The sequence below is a fragment of the Doryrhamphus excisus genome, chromosome 4, assembly GCF_030265055.1.
Source record: "Doryrhamphus excisus isolate RoL2022-K1 chromosome 4, RoL_Dexc_1.0, whole genome shotgun sequence".
Taxonomy (NCBI): domain Eukaryota; kingdom Metazoa; phylum Chordata; class Actinopteri; order Syngnathiformes; family Syngnathidae; genus Doryrhamphus; species Doryrhamphus excisus.
In genome coordinates, this window is record NC_080469.1 from 20,680,383 (window position 1) to 20,697,384 (window position 17,002).

Genomic DNA, 17,002 nt, shown 5'->3' on the forward strand with positions numbered 1-17,002 from the left:
TTCCTGCATCGGTGCAGTGTGGGAGAAAAGGTCTTGTTGTCCACGTTTGACCGTACATTCCATTTTTATTGGCTAATTCAGCGATTGTGGTCACGCGGAAGTCATAATGCATCCAATACTTCTCTACAAGAGAGAAGAAATATGATCTCAGGGAAGAAGTACATTTGAAACACTTATATGCTAGGACTACGTTAAAAAGCCATAGCATTTCAGTATGTGGAATCAAACTATGGAATGGATTGAGTAAGACCCTCAAACAATGCACAACGATGAGCCAATTCAAGAAACAATACAAGCAGTTGATGTTTGCTAAATACAAGGATGAAGAGTCTTGAACCAGTCATGATGTGCTATATATATCACTATATTGACACTTACTATGGTACACATTATGTCACTGGATGGTCATATCACCTCATACTTGGGACAAAACATTTAAATTTCAAAAATAAATAAACCTTAAACCAGGGCCAAATGTGGCCCGCAGGCCACTAGTTTGAGGCCCCCGCCTTGAGATGAAAGTTTAATGTTAGTGCGGCCCGCGCAAGTTTGATATGGATGCTGTATGGTATCATGTACCCAGAAAAAAATATTATGTTTGATTAATGTTCATGTTAAAGGTTAAGTAACTTTTAATAGTTATCCTCCCTATCCGTGTGGAAGTGGTAAGTTTTTGGTTATTTAAGTTTAACGGAAATAACTTCCGTTTAGGTCGCTAGCTCTCTAGTTTGCGAGTTAGCATGTGTCTCAAGGCCCTGCAGTTGTGCAATATGTTGTAAATAAAAAGAGTATAAATGTGACTATAGTCGTGTTTTGTCATGTCTACAGGGCTCTAATAATGCTTTGTTCATTTTTAAAAAAATAATTTGTTTACCCACCAACTATATGTGGTATCTTAAGTTTTTATTATTTGCCGGTTTATTATTATTATTATATTTATTTATTACTGATTGATTTTCTTTTTTCTTGATTTGTTTATTTATTTTTCCTCTTATTTTGTGTAGAAAAATAAAAATTAAGATATTTGAGAACAGTGGAATGTTTTATCAGAGCTTTTCTTGTAGAAAATCGGAACCAAAGCAAAGTTTATTCATTTTTCTGTTTTTAATAAATGCGTTTTTGTTTTTTTTTGAAAACCTGATGCAGCCCAGTCTCACCCAGACCCTAGCTCCAGTGGCCCCCAGGTAAATTGAGTTTGAGACCCCTGCCTTAAACTGTATTATGGAAAGCAGGAAGTGAACAAATGTAAGTTACTGATTGTAAAAGTATTATTCAAGGTCGGTAGTATTATTTTTCAAAATGGGATTTAACTGCACTTTGTGAACACCTGGAGGTAGGAAGGACTCAAACAAACCTGGATTTGACAAACCGTACCTGCTGATTTGTCTTTACCACATATCATGACATCACTCCTATTAGCAACAGTACAATTTATTTTATTTCATTTATCATTTCCTTGATAAAATTACTTGCTAAGATTCCTTTAGCCCTTTTGTCCTCAAATGGCGCGGCAATAGGAACAAGCCCCGGGCGCCGTAACGATGCTGGCATTTTCTCCTAATCACGGGTTGTTTGCAAAGCATTTGGAACATGTGGCAAAATGTCTTTTTCTGAAACCGCGAGAGTTCCCACACGATTGCCGCCATGTTTGTTTACAAGTGAGTGTAGGGGATGTGGCCATTTGCAACATGTTAGTTATCGGATTTATCAGTGTGCCTTTAGACGTCGTTTACTCTGTTGTAATGAAACATGGCCGAAGGCGTTGGGAGATATTTTTGTGTATCTATTCATCAAATAGTGACGATACTGACAGCCATGATCATTTTCCTAACATTCGTTATTATATGGAATGAGTCATCGGTTAAGAGGGCGGGTCTGCGGAGAATTAGCCGACACGGTCAAATGTGAAAATGGACAAAGGTTTGGAAGGGCTGCTCAAGCCGAGACGCTCTGCTGGCTTCAAGTCAAAATACCCCGAACCTCCTGTGAACTACACACCGTGCTCTCTTCCCAAAACTGCTCTTTCCGCTGAGTCTCTCTCTTTCTCACTCTCTCTCTCTGTTTAACCATAAAAGGCCACTTGGCCCAAACCTCTCTTTGGCTTCAGAGGTTAAGTTCTTAGTTGTGTGGAAAAACAAGACTTTTATCACCTTTTCTTATCAGAGCCAAAGACTATAAAACCAATTGGTCCCCATCACTCTGACACCTTCAGGGACATGCACACACACACATATATATACACACACACAATACCAGAAAGGGTTTGGTCTGCAATCCTTGAACAAGAAAAATGCTCATAACACGGACACGAGTGTGTACTATGACAGCGAGGTGAGGGGGCAACACTGGGAAGGGGGCTGGTGGTCTTATTTTTAGTCCACGTGTGGTGTCTGTGGCCTGTGGAAAGGAAAGGAAAGAGGAAGTGACACCCCGCCCAAGACAAAAAACCCTAAGAACCCTACCGATTTGTTCCTGCTTAACTTTTGCCATTTAAATGCCATACATGTCAGGTTTCAAGTTACATTTTATTCATTCATTCATTTTTTACCGCTTATCCTCTTAAGAGGCTCAAGAGGCGGGGTACACCCTGGACTGGTGGCCAGCCAATCACAGGGCACATATAGACAAACAACCATTCACACTCACATTCATACCTATGGACAATTTGGAGTGGCCAATTAACCTAGCATGTTTTTGGAATGTGGGAGGAAACCGGAGTACCCGGAGAAAACCCACACATGCACGGGGAAAACATGCAAACTCCACACAGAGATGGTCGAGGGTGGAATTGACCCTGCTCTCTGAGCTGTGAGGTCTGTGCGCTAACCACTCGATCACCGTGCAGCCAAGTTACATTTTAATCACAGTAAAAAAAAAAGGCTTCATCAACTAATATTACTCACGGAAGGAACAATGGTAGAGTTCTATCCACAATGTAGTGGCCGCTAGGCATCATATAGCAAGGTATGGGGTGCTCAGGTAAGCACTTAAAGCGGACTTTACTCACCACCCACCGGACTCAACGCTTTATGTTCACTCTTGCTACTTCTTTAGCATCCTAGCAAACACTATTGTTGTGATCACATGGGCTCTAGCCGATTGAAATCAGCTTCGGATCAAGGGATCCCTATGCAAACTGTGAGGTACAGCCAATTTATTAGGTACACCGTTGGTCGAAATTGTTGGGAATCCCAAATTATTAGGAACGCACATACAAGTCCAGAATTAGGTACACCCAACATATTATGACAACAACTGTCATATTATTAGGTACACCAGAGACTTAAGTATTCGGAAGACCTAAAATATCAGAAATATTTGGTGCACCAAAATATTAGTTATGCCTGCAGCCAAAATATGAAAGTTGAATGTTGATTCCATTTCTCATAGTTTCTATTTATGCTCATATTTATTATTCTTACATTTTAGATAGTTTTGATTAAGTTTATGCAAAATTTATACTAGCACGGCAGAGATTTGTATTGTTTTAGGACTTTTAATAGATTTTTGGAGCAACCGAATACCCGATTTTCCTGAAGGGGATCAATAAAGTAGCAATCTATTCAATGACATCTCTTGTGAGATAAATAAGTAGCACCATCCACGAGTGTGACGAACAGAAACAGTGTTAATCTCTGTTGACGACCTCTGAACTCTCCTTCCAGGGAAGTCATGTGAGCAGGAAGACTTTGAATTCAGCTCACGTGCAGGGAGCCAAATGATTCACCAGGAAACAGCAGCACACATAGCGTACTTCCAGGAGGACACAAGACAGTGGTCATGTTCCAAATGCTTGTGTAACGCCGTAACGCTTGTAACGCTGCTGCGTGAAGGAGACCCGACACAGGTTGCAGCCCCGCGGGCGACATTAAAAGCTCCATTCATCAGGCGGCTCATCAACACATCAACAGCGGCATCACCTGCTTTGGCTGGAGGTGGGAGGGCAGGTTGAGCCAGCTCGGTGTTATAGACGGAGGGAAACAAAATGTTCCGTTGGGCGCCGCGCTGGCTGACGCTCTCCAGCGCATGATGGACGATTATTTGAAACGCCGTCGAGATGAGTGTCTACTCAAGATGACGAGCTCAAAAGGAAAACGTTGCGGCTGTCCTTGCACATCGGAGAGGACATCTCTTATCAGTCACCGCAAATGTTAGCGTGTGTTGAAGTAGCTCGCATTTTCAGAAAGCAAAGAAACAAGCAGCACTCCTACCTTCAGGAGTGATAAACTTAGATTGTCTATTATACAGATGGGCTAATAGTGCAATAGATCCTGGCTATTTACGAGCCATGACGTTCCACAACCAGAAAACACAAATAAGGGAAATCCATAATAATAATTACTTTTGACACACTAAACCCAATCATATGACTCCATTGTTAAATTAAGTATTACACAATCACAGCCATGTCAAAGCATTGTCCTGCTGGAAAATATTGACTGAATTAACGTGCCAGACAGGCACACAGGACACTAGTTTGAGGCCCCCGCCTTGATATGAAAGTTTAATGTTAGTGCGGCCCGCGCAAGTTTGATATGGATGCTGTATGGTATCATGTACCCAGAAAAAATGATTACGTTTGATTAATGTTCATGTTAAAGGTTAAATAACTGTTAATAGTTATCCTCCCTATCCGTGTGGAAGTGGTAGGTTTTTGGCTTTTTAAGTTTAAAGGAAATAACTTGAAGGCTCTCTAGTTTGCGAGTTAGCATGTGTCTCAAGACCCTGCAGTTGCGCAATATGTTGTAAATAAAAAGAGTATAAATGTGACTATAGTCGTGTTTTGTCATGTCTACAGGGCTCTAATAATGCTTTGTTCATTTTAATCTGAAAAAAATAATTTGTCTACCCACCAACTATATGTGGTTTCTTATGTTTTTATTATTTGCCGTTTTATTATTATTATTATTATATTTATTTATTACTGATTGATTGATTTTCTTTATTCTTGATTTGTTTATTTATTTTTCATCTTATTTTGTGTAGAAAAATTAAAATTAAGATATTTGAGAACAGCGGAATGTTTTATCAGAGCTTTTATTGTAGAAAATCGGAACCAAAGCAAAGTTTATTCATTTTTCTGTTTTTAATAAATGCGTTTTTGTTTTTTTTTGGAAAACCTGATGCAGCCCAGTCTCACCCAGACCCTAGCTCCAGTGGTCCCCAAGTAAATTGAGTTTGAGACCCCTGCTCTAACGTATAGCTGCAGCAGTCCTTCACCTGCGGATAGCGCCATCAAACCTCTTTCTATTTAATTTACCAGAAAAAAAACTATTCATTTCAGTCCAGGGTAGGAGTTACCCTTTCTCCTCAAATGTTTTGATTGATTGATGACAAACTTTTCTCCACCAATGGGACGGTGGCGTCATGTTTCATTGCCGGCTTCCTTTCACTGTCACAGCGGGTGCCTTGCTGCACTGAAAGCGCATGCAAATGAGGAAAAAAAAACACAATCATAGTGAATATTATTGACCGGAGGCCTGATTTTACTTGATAGATTTGCATCCTTTAAAGACCAGCATCGAAAATTAACCAGTTCGCCATTAAAGATTGTTTTTAACCCCGACCGCTCGCTCACAAAGACGAATTTATACAAAGAGGTGATGATGCAACTCCACAATGGAAGAGAGCATGTTTGGTGCAGTTTTAAGTCGAAAAAACGAAGCTGAAGAAACTGGAGAAACAAAGTTGTTTTTTTTTCATGATGGTACGTTCTACAGCTAATGACTAAAGAACAGAGGAAGCTAGAAACAAACTTTTCTTTCTGATGCATGATGAGAGTCTAATGTTTATTTTGGTTGACACCATGTCTATAAACCCCAAGAACACAATATTCTGTCTGCCTTGAGAAATCCGTCAAAAGCATCAAAAATGACCGCTAGCGAGGGGGACACTTTTGAAAACCGTCTGTGATTGGATGATTAAATAAATGATTGTAAAACCGGCAACATTCCTCATTTCCTGGAGAAGCAGCTGTTAGTTACTGTAGGTCAGGGGTCTCAAACTCAATTTACCTGGGGGCCACTGGAGCTAGGGTCTGGGTGAGACTGGGCCGCATCAGGTTTTCCAACAAAAAAAAAACGCATTTATTAAAAACAGAAAAATGAATAAACTTTGCTTTGGTTCCGATTTTCTACAAGAAAAGCTCTGATAAAACATTCCACTGTTCTCAAATATCTTAATTTTTATTTTTCTACACAAAAAAAGATGAAAAATAAATAAACAAATCAAGAATAAAGAAAATCAATCAATCAGTAATAAATAAATATAATAATAATAATAAAACAGCAAATAATAAAACCTTAAGAAACCACATATAGTTGGTGGGTAGACAAATTATTTTTTTTTTTCACATTAAAATGAACAAAGCATTATTAGAGCCCTGTAGACATGACAAAACACGACTATAGTCACATTTATACTCTTTTTATTTACAACATATTGCGCAACTGCAGGGTCTTGAGACACATGCTAACTCGCAAACTAGAGAGCTAGCGACCTAAACGGTAGCCTTCAAGTTATTTCCTTTAAACTTAAATAGCCAAAAACTTACCACTTCCACACGGATAGGGAGGATAACTATTAACAGTTATTTAACCTTTAACATGAACATTAATCAAACGTAATAATTTTTTCTGGGTACATGATACCATACAGCATCCATATCAAACTTGCGCGGGCCGCACTAACATTAAACTTTCATATCAAGGCGGGGGCCTCAAACTAGTGTCCTGCGAGCCACAATTGGCCCGCAGGCCGCATGTTTGAGACCCCTGCTGTAGGTTGTATATCCATAGCCCACAATGCATTGCACCATCACATGGCTTTTCAAGTCCTAGAAGTAGCAGTTTGCAATGTTGGGCTTGGCCAAGAATGTATTTTTTAAAATAAAACTTCAGTGTGCATCAGTACTTCAACAATACTATGATAATAATGATAAACTGTTAGGGTTGGGCCATATGGACCTTAAAGATAGTTTTGGTACGGATCATGATATGACGGGGCTGCACGGTGGTCAAGTGGTTAGCAATCCCACCCTCGGCCATCTCTGTGTGGAGTTTGCATGTTCTCCCCGTGCATGCGTGGGTTTTCTCCGGGTACTCCGGTTTCCTCCCACATTCCAAAAACATGCTAGGTTAATTGGCCATAGGTATGAATGTGAGTGTGAATGGTTGTTTGTCTATATGTGCCCTGTGATTGGCTGGCCACCAGTTCAGAGTGTACCCCGCCTCTCGCCCGAAGACAGCTGGGATAGGCTCCAGCACCCTAAGTGGTTGAAATGAAATGAATTAATTAATGATATGACGATATAAAACCATATCAAATTTCAATTCAGACAATTTGGAGTCGCCAATTAACCTAACATGCATGTTTTTGGAATGGGGGGGGGGGGGGGGGGGTGAACATGCAAACTCCACACAGAGATACCCAAGCGGAGATTCCAACCCAGGTCTTCCCGATCTCCTGACTGTGTGGCCTGGTCCACAGACCCTGTACCTGTATATACCTGTGGTCATAATAATAATAATAATAATAATAATATGACATTTTTACATTATTACATCCCTATTTCAACACAAGATTGCATACCAGAAAATGCATACAAGGCATGAGTCCTCCTGAGCATCACTGACTAGTGCATTATATTATTATATTTATAAAAAGCATGACCTATCATCATAATATATTGCCGCGTTGTGTTTTTGTGTAATTAAAGCTAATTTAATTTAAAAAAACAGCTTCATTTGAACATTGAGCACACACAGCAACCTTGACCTTGTCCATCGGACATGAGTGCATTAGCGCTGCGGGCAAAACAGTGTGTAAAAGGTGACAGCAAAGGCCCGTATAAACAGTTACTTTCATGTAGCTGCTGTCCTCCCGAGCAGGTGGGCTCTATTGGAGGGGAAAACATAGGCACAACGTGTTAGAATCCCCCGCAGTGCTGTCAGTGCCAATAAAAATCTATTGACTGTCAAACAAGTGACGCAGAGAAGGCGTGCGTCCTTGCATTTATGTGTTATTAGCTACGTGGGGGTAAAAAACTAAACAAAACACACAAGCATAAAGAACATGGATGCTTGTTTTTGTCATTAAAGCCTGTGGACTGCTCATGTGACAAACAATAAAGCCGTCACAGGAAGCTAAAGAACTCCAGAGGCATGATGGGTACAAGTGCTGTGTTTGCTAGCATGAAGAAGCATCCCTTGAAGATTCACACCGCCGCCTTGCCTTTGGGGTGTGCGGGATGTGAAGTAGGCGGGATTCAAGACGCCGGCTTCCAAAATAGCCCTCAATCTGCTCCCATCCAGGAGCCAAGACCATCGCTGATAAAGGCAGACACAAAAAGCACGTTACCTTACATAACTCCAGCTCGCTAGCTGCCCACCCAGAAAGAAAGTTCACGCATCTCTCTCTCACGTGGCCGCGTTCAAACTCCAACTGACAGGAAGCACGCCTGAGCTTGTTTCCTCAACGCTCGTTTGTCAACCCGTGTGACAGGCCAGTGGCGGCCATGTTTGAAAAACACCAATCACATTAGAGAGAAACAATACAACGGTTGAAAACAGTCTAGGATGTACCGCGCTTCTCGCCCAGCTGGGATAGGCTCCAGCATACCTAGTGAGGATAAACGGTATAGAAGATGGATGGATGGATGGATGGATAAATGGATGGATGGATGGACGGATAAATGGATGGACGGATAAATGAATGGATGGATGGATGGATGGATGGACGGACGGATAAATGAATGGATGGACGGAGGGATAAATGGATGGATGGACGGAGGGATAAATGGATGGATGGACAGATGGATAAATGGATGGATGGATGGATAAATGGATGGATGGATAAATGGACGGATGGCTGGATAAATGGACGGATGGATGGACGGACAGATGGATGGATAAATAGATGGATGGATGGAAGGACGGATAAATGGATGGAAGGACGGATAAATGGATGGACAGATAAATGGATGGATGGACGGATAAATGAATGGATGGACGGACGGATAAATGGATGGATGGATGGATGGACAGATGGATAAATGGATGGATGGATGGACAGATGGATAAATGGATGGATGGATGGATGGATAAATGGACGGATGGATGGATGGATAAATGGACGGATGGATGGATGGATAAATGGATGGATGGACGGACAGATGGATGGATAAATAGATGGATGGATGGAAGGACGGATAAATGGATGGGCGGATAAATGGATGGATGGATGGATGGATGGAAGGACGGATAAATGGATGGATGGACGGATAAATGGATGGATAAATGGATGGATGGACGGATGGAAGAACAGATAAATGGACGGATGAATGGATGGATGGATGGATAGATGGAAGGACAGATAAATGGATGGATGACGGATGGATGGACGGATAAATGGATGGATAAATGGATGGATGGACAGATGGAAGACCAGATACATGGATGGATGGATGGATGGACGGATGGAAGACCAGATAAATGGATGCATGAATGGATGGATGGATGGATGGATGGAAGAACAGATAAATGGATGGCTGAATGGACGGATAAAGGGACGGATAAATGGACGGATGGATGGAAGAACGGATAAATGGATGGATGGATGACGGATGGATGGATAAATGGATGGATGAATGGATGGAAGGACGGATAAATGGATGGATGGATGACGGATGGACGGATTTACTGTATATAGCGGCTTTGAGGGGACATTTAACAAAGTAATTTATAATATAAGTGCATAAAATATGAAGAATTATTTCAATCATTTAGACATATAAATCAAAACTGGGTATTATTTTCATTTAGATTTATTATTCATTCATTCATTTTCTACCGCTTTTCCTAGCAAGGGTCGCGGGGGTGCTGGAGCCTATCTCAGCTGTCTTCGGGCGAGAGGCGAGGTACACCCTGGAATGGTGGCCTAGATTTATTATTATTGATCATATTTATTTACTATAAGAATTACTATGAGCATAAGGTGTGCTTGTTTTTCTCATTATGTTCATTCCATTTAAAATTTTGATTTAAATGATGTTGATTTCTTATTTTGTGCACTGGCTCAGGCTTAATAATGATAAACGGTGCTGGTGTACCTAATAAAGTGTCCATCGACGAACGAGAGCGATGAAGACAAACAAGGGAGGTGTAAAATGCAGTCTGCTGATAAATAAATAAATAAATAAAGACAACATATGATACGAGCCTATAAAAACTGTGTCTCTTGTTGCCATGGCGACCCCCCGCATCACCTAAACATTACTGGTGGTCCCCGGCCCAGACACCTTCACCATGATGCGGACGACTAAACAAAGACATTGCTGAGACTTTACAGCTAATTCTACTTATGGAGGAAACCCTCCAAACAAACCATCAAGGGACACACCTGCCTCAACATGACGGGGTCCCAATATTCCCAACTGGTGCAATTCCGCTGAGGCTTTCAATCCGGATACGTGCGTCCATGTAAACGTTGCCTACTGATTCCACGATGCAGTATATAACCTGAGACAGACTAGGTATTAAGTCTTCAATCAAGCCTAGTTAGAACTTGATGAAGAGATTCTTGTGTTGCATACTGAGCAGGCCACGCCCTGCGTGTGCGTTCGCGTGTGAGAAGCTCCTCCGGGCTAAAAGGGGCACGCCCCATTCTAGAAACTGGTTCGGCAAATGCATTGTGGAGCTGCCGTGTTTACAGCAGGATTATGAAAGAGTTGTTTTTGTTTGTTCGTTTTTTTTTTAATGGCGGCATGGTCGCCGGTGATGATGTCAACGTCCAATCTGCATATGTTTGTAACAGGGACAACACGAGTCTAATCACTGCAGAAAATCACATACCTGCCCTCAACTGCTGCCATTTCATGCAACTTCAAGAAGGGGGGGGGGCACACGGGCCTCGACATGCCCCCCTCCCAATAACACTGTCTTGACACCAGCCTGCTGCATTTCTCCACAGACGTGAGTGCAAGACGGCGCTTGACTTCAGATCAGCGGAGGGTTTCATGCCACTTCCTGCTGTGTCTCAATCATGTAAGCAAGCGGGGTTGAGTCAGGTGGACAGGAAACAGCCGACAGGACCGCAATCCTTTCCAGGTTGTGTTTTTGCATCATTATCTAATTTGCATGAATGCATTAATGCATTTTCATGTCACTATTATGGATGCTGTGGACATACAGTACCTGTCCACCTGTCCACATCTGTTTGGGTAAAATAAAGAAAATAGAAGAAACACCCCTGTTGTTTTCTTCCAATATTAATTTGCTTTATCTCGTAAAATCCTGTATTTTTTTTCATGCAATATTACTTTCTTCTCACAAACAAACACCTGTACTTTTTCATGTAAAATTACTTTTTTTTTATATAAATCCTGGATTTTTTAAATTATTTTCTTATAATATTACTTTATCCTCATAAAAGCCTGTACTTATTCTTGTAGTATTAATTTATTTTCATTAATATTTGGGGTTTTTTTTCAACTTTTTTCCGGCTATTACTTTACTCCCATAAAATCATGCATTTTTTTTCATGTAAAATGACTTTTTTTATTTAATGCTGGATTTTTTTTCTTATAATATTACTTTATTCTCATAAAAGCCTGTACTTATTCTTGTATTAATTTATTTTCATGAATATTTTTTTTCCTACTTTTTTCCCGCTATTACTTTACTCCCATAAAATCATGCATTTTTTTCATGTAAAATTACTTTTTTTTCATTTAATGCTGGATTTTTTTCTTATAATATTACTTTATTCTCATAAAAGCCTGCACTTATTCTTGTAGTATTACTTATTTTCATGAATATTTGATTTTTTTTCAACTTTTTTCCCGCTATTACTTTATTCCCATAAAATCATGCATTTTTTTCATGTAAATTTTTTTTTTTATTATTTAATGCTGGATTTTTTTCTTATAATATTACTTTATTCTCATAAAAGCCTGTAATTATTCTTGTAGTATTAATTTATTTTCATAAATATTTGATTTTTTTTTCAACTTTTTTCCCGCTATTACTTTACTCCCATAAAATCATGCATTTTTTTCATGTAAAATTACTTTTTTTTTCATTTAATGCTGGATTTTTTTCTTATAATATTACTTTATTCTCATAAAAGCCTGTACTTATTCTTGTATTAATTTATTTTCATGAATATTTTTTTTCCAACTTTACTCCCATAAAATCATGCATTTTTTCATGTAAAATTATTATTTTTTTTAATTTAATGCTGGATTTTTTTTCTTATAATATTACTTCATTCTCATAAAAGCCTGTAATTATTCTTGTAGTATTAATTTATTTTCATAAATATTTGATTTTTTTTTCAACTTTTTTCCCGCTATTACTTTACTCCCATAAAATCATGCATTTTTTTAATGTAAAATTACTTTTTTTTTAATTTAATGCTGGATTTTTTTTCTTATAATATTACTTTATTCTCATAAAAGCCTGTAGTATTAATTTATTGTCTTATAATATGAGTATTCTCATAAAATCCCAACTTTTTTCCCGCTATTACTTTACTCCCATAAAATCATGCATTTTTTTTAATGTAAAATTACTTTTTTATTTAATGCTGGATTTTTTTCTTATAATATTACTTTATTCTCATAAAAGCCTGTACTTATTCTTGTATTAATTTATTTTCATGAATATTTTTTTTCCTACTTTTTTCCCGCTATTACTTTACTCCCATAAAATCATGCATTTTTTTCATGTAAAATTACTTTTTTTTCATTTAATGCTGGATTTTTTTCTTATAATATTACTTTATTCTCATAAAAGCCTGCACTTATTCTTGTAGTATTACTTATTTTCATGAATATTTGATTTTTTTTCAACTTTTTTCCCGCTATTACTTTATTCCCATAAAATCATGCATTTTTTTCATGTAAATTTTTTTTTTTATTATTTAATGCTGGATTTTTTTCTTATAATATTACTTTATTCTCATAAAAGCCTGTAATTATTCTTGTAGTATTAATTTATTTTCATAAATATTTGATTTTTTTTTCAACTTTTTTCCCGCTATTACTTTACTCCCATAAAATCATGCATTTTTTTCATGTAAAATTACTTTTTTTTTCATTTAATGCTGGATTTTTTTCTTATAATATTACTTTATTCTCATAAAAGCCTGTACTTATTCTTGTATTAATTTATTTTCATGAATATTTTTTTTCCAACTTTACTCCCATAAAATCATGCATTTTTTCATGTAAAATTATTATTTTTTTTAATTTAATGCTGGATTTTTTTTCTTATAATATTACTTCATTCTCATAAAAGCCTGTAATTATTCTTGTAGTATTAATTTATTTTCATAAATATTTGATTTTTTTTTCAACTTTTTTCCCGCTATTACTTTACTCCCATAAAATCATGCATTTTTTTAATGTAAAATTACTTTTTTTTTAATTTAATGCTGGATTTTTTTTCTTATAATATTACTTTATTCTCATAAAAGCCTGTAGTATTAATTTATTGTCTTATAATATGAGTATTCTCATAAAATCCCAACTTTTTTCCCGCTATTACTTTACTCCCATAAAATCATGCATTTTTTTTAATGTAAAATTACTTTTTTATTTAATGCTGGATTTTTTTCTTATAATATTACTTTATTCTCATAAAAGCCTGTAGTATTAATTTATTTTCATGAATATTTTGTTTTTTTTCTTGTAATATGACTATTCTCATAAAATCCCAACTTTTTTCCCGCTATTACTTTACTCCCATAAAATCAGGCATTTTTTTCTTGTAATGTTACTTCATTCTTATGAAAGCCTGTACATTTTTATGTAATATTGCTTTATTCTGATAAAATCCAGACCTTCTTTTGGATATTACTTTATTTTCCCCCTTGAAAATTACTTTATTCTCATGAAATTACGACTGCATTCTTTTGTCAATTACAACTTAGACCTCATATTACAGCTTTATTTACACATTGGTGTAAAAACAGGACTTTAATTTTGTTATTTTAGTCAATTAAAAATACCTTTTTTCTGTCATAACATAGTAGTACCACAGTATTATTAGGACTTCTGTATTCCTGGATTAAGATAAGATGCTTCCAGTAAAAATATGAGTCTTCATTATCCAAATATTATGTTTTTATCCTTTTTCATGTGACAAATATTGCTACTTACGTAGGACATTTCCTTGCAATGTTCAACTTTAGCTTCACAACATGATTGATGCCAGTGTTTTGGGTGGGATTCAACTGCAGAGAGTGCAAGCACTTGCTGGAAGGAAAATCCACTGATTGAGCCTCAACCTATGACCAGGGTTGATGCTACTGGCTTGTAAATGAAACCAAAAGGAAGTAGGTGAGAACAAGCCGTGTTTTGCTTTGTTGTTTTTTTTTTTTACCAAGGTGCATTTGAACGAGAGTAAACCCAGCACTTAGTTACCTAGCAACATGGCAGCACAAGTCATGACAAAGTGATGTGTCTTGCTGTCTCTTCACATACCTGAGATGCGACACCTTCACTGTCAGTCTTCACAGGATAAAAACAAGTCCAAAGTCCATCCACCTTTATATGTCGGGGAGGGGGGTCTCTCAGGGGTCAAGCAGGAGCCACCGCCCACCCGGCGAGGTCCACAAAGGAGGCCATAAGTGAAACGAGCGTGCCCCTCCGAAAAGAAGTCAGCAGGCGCTATCCTTGACGACGCCGACTGTTTGGACCCTCATCTCGACATCAACAGATGCCGCGTCCGCAATCATCATCGCCGTCGTCATCACCGTCCACATCCACGCTGTCTTTGTAATTGCTGACACGCTCACTGCCCTCCCATCTTAAGTGAACGCGGAAGAGACCGCAGCCGAAATGGCTAAAGTTAGCTTAAACACCAAAAAATGTCCTTGAATAAGCTAGCATCGCTTGGCGGGAGTTGGCGGCCAGGCTCATCCGGGAAACACGACCCGTCTCTGGTGCTCAGGTGAAGCGCCGCCGTAGTGTGCGGGGCGAAGGACAGGAGACGCATGAAGACGAGGGAGGAGTAAGAGAACCAGAAGAGGGTCCGCCATCGTTAAGTTGCCACTCAGTAAGTATGAAGCAATGCGAGACCTCACACTCCTTTCAAGCACGTCACAGTGTCAAGTCACGACAGGACTTCCGGTTGCAGTTACACAATTAGTCACCCATTTTAAGGGCTAATGTGTTTTTTGGACGTTACGATGTGTACGGACAAATTGATTTTTGCACACATATAAATATTTTTAAAAACCCTATGAGTCTTTCTTTCTGGCTTCTCTTTCCGTCTCTATGGATGCCTAACTTCCGGTATACTGTCGACTTTCCCCAACTTGACAGAATTAATCAGCGCAAAGCAGAACATCGCCCCCTGCTGGTGAAACGCGTACACTGTAAATTGGTAGGTGTAAAAAATAGAATAGAAATAGAAAAGTAACTGATTTAAAATATGGTAAAGGGGTTAAAGTTGCAGAAAAATACAATGCTTGATACCACATCTTGTTTAATCCCTAATAATAGGACTTGTGGTTTTGTGGTTTTTCATGTAAAATTAAACGTATTAAGTTAAATTACCTGTCGTCCAGTTCAGCTGCAGTTCAGCTAGTTGACGCTGGGGGCGACAAAGTCTATACCACTGTGATGCTTTGTTCATGAAGAAGAATAGATGGCGGATGTAAACACAGGTAACGCGATAAGACCTATTCCCAAGGACTGTAGATGGCTTTGTGTTACCCTGTTAAACTTTAAATATTTAAAGTTTTTCAACAGACGTACTTAAAATATGTCGCGGCTTCCCTCATTCTTCTGCTACATGTACAATAATTTACGGAGTCGAGTTACGTGGAGGGGGAACTCTCTAGGCGTCCCCTACCCGCCTCCAGCTGGCCTCACATGGGTCGTGGTGGCCGGCAAGAAGGACCTGATCGACTTCCCCGTCTTGGATGAAGGCGAGCTGGAGGAGCAGTTTGTCAGAGGCTCTGGACCTGGTGGACAGGCCACCAACAAAACCAGCAACTGCGTGGTACTCAAGCACATCCCTTCCGGGCTTGTGGTGAAGGTTAGACATACTTTTGTTTATATTCCTAGTGTGTCTTTTACCCTTCCCCGAGTATTTAATACCACATGATGTTTGTGACTACACTGAATGCTGCACCTAATTTAATTTAGACAACTCTATGCAACAGTTGCACAATCCATTGAGATCCAATGCAAGAGTTGTAGCAGCAATTGACAGCAATGTTACAGCAGCAGCATGTAGTGATAATATACTTACATGATTTAGTAAATATATGCTATTTCCCACTTGCAGTGTCATCAAACCAGATCGGTGGACATCAATCGAAAGCGGGCCCGGGAAATCATGCAAGAGAAACTGGATGTTTTTCACAAAGGCTCGCAAAGCGAAGTCCTCTTAAGGAAGAGAGCGTCTGAAGCGAAGAAGCAAGAGAAACGGAGAAAAGCCAATGAGAACCTGGAGAGGAAAAGACTGTTTAAAGGTGCCCTGCTTGCTGAGGCCAAGCCCGGGAATGACACTCTTTAAAATCCATTGGAATAATATGAATGAAAACATAAGCATTTGGGTCATTTTATGTGTGCAAATGCTGGCTAAAAATAACTTTCACTCCCGAGGCCCCTTTTAAAATGAAGTCCCAAAATGGTGTCTTTCATAAGAGCATTCAATCTTTTGTACAACTTCAGCCCAAACAGAACATGAGGATGATGAGCTCATCAGTTCTAGCAGGGTTGCTAAAGACAAATACCTATTATCTACATTCATTTTTAAATAAAACAATATAACGTAATAATCCTGGCCGTGTTTCATACAATTAATCCGACGTGCCTGTTTGGTGGATAAGGATTTTTATTATTTATATTTTTTAGCCTACGTGAATTTAAATGAGAAAAATAAAGCCTTTAATGTGAGCATAATGGTGTCCCTTTAAATATTGCTGCATACTGCATGGGAAACCAGTGCGTGACCCTTTTTGTGGTTCCGAGTATGAGTGATTTTCA

At 38.7% G+C, this 17,002-nt stretch overlaps 2 protein-coding genes across 7 annotated transcripts in view; one reads left to right on the forward strand and one right to left on the reverse strand.

Moving 5' to 3' along the window:
* LOC131127834 (membrane-associated phosphatidylinositol transfer protein 2-like) overlaps positions 1-15,402 on the reverse strand; it is a 79,800-nt gene extending 64,398 nt beyond the window's left edge. For 2 of the 6 annotated variants that reach the window (XM_058070110.1, XM_058070111.1), the window contains exon 1: positions 14,486-15,401. The gene's annotated coding sequence lies outside the window, so the exon portion shown is untranslated. Of the gene's footprint in view, positions 1-14,485 lie in introns of all 6 variants that reach the window. The other 4 variants (XM_058070115.1, XM_058070113.1, XM_058070109.1 and 1 more) reach the window with 3 other exon arrangements.
* Positions 15,403-15,618: 216 nt separating this feature from the next.
* Positions 15,619-16,998, forward strand: mtrfr (mitochondrial translation release factor in rescue). The gene is made up of 2 exons (XM_058070123.1): positions 15,619-16,046; positions 16,299-16,998. Exons 1-2 carry the CDS (start codon positions 15,771-15,773, stop codon positions 16,527-16,529), a joined length of 507 nt encoding a protein of 168 aa, XP_057926106.1. The 5' UTR covers positions 15,619-15,770; the 3' UTR covers positions 16,530-16,998.
* Positions 16,999-17,002: the final 4 nt, after the last annotated feature.

Coding starts and splice junctions, on each gene's coding strand:
- mtrfr (XM_058070123.1), top strand. CDS start 15,771: ATGTCGCGGCTTCCCTCATTCTTCTGCTACATGTACAATAATTTACGG. Junction 16,047..16,298: donor CTTCCGGGCTTGTGGTGAAG/GTTAGACATACT, acceptor TCCCACTTGCAG/TGTCATCAAACCAGATCGGT.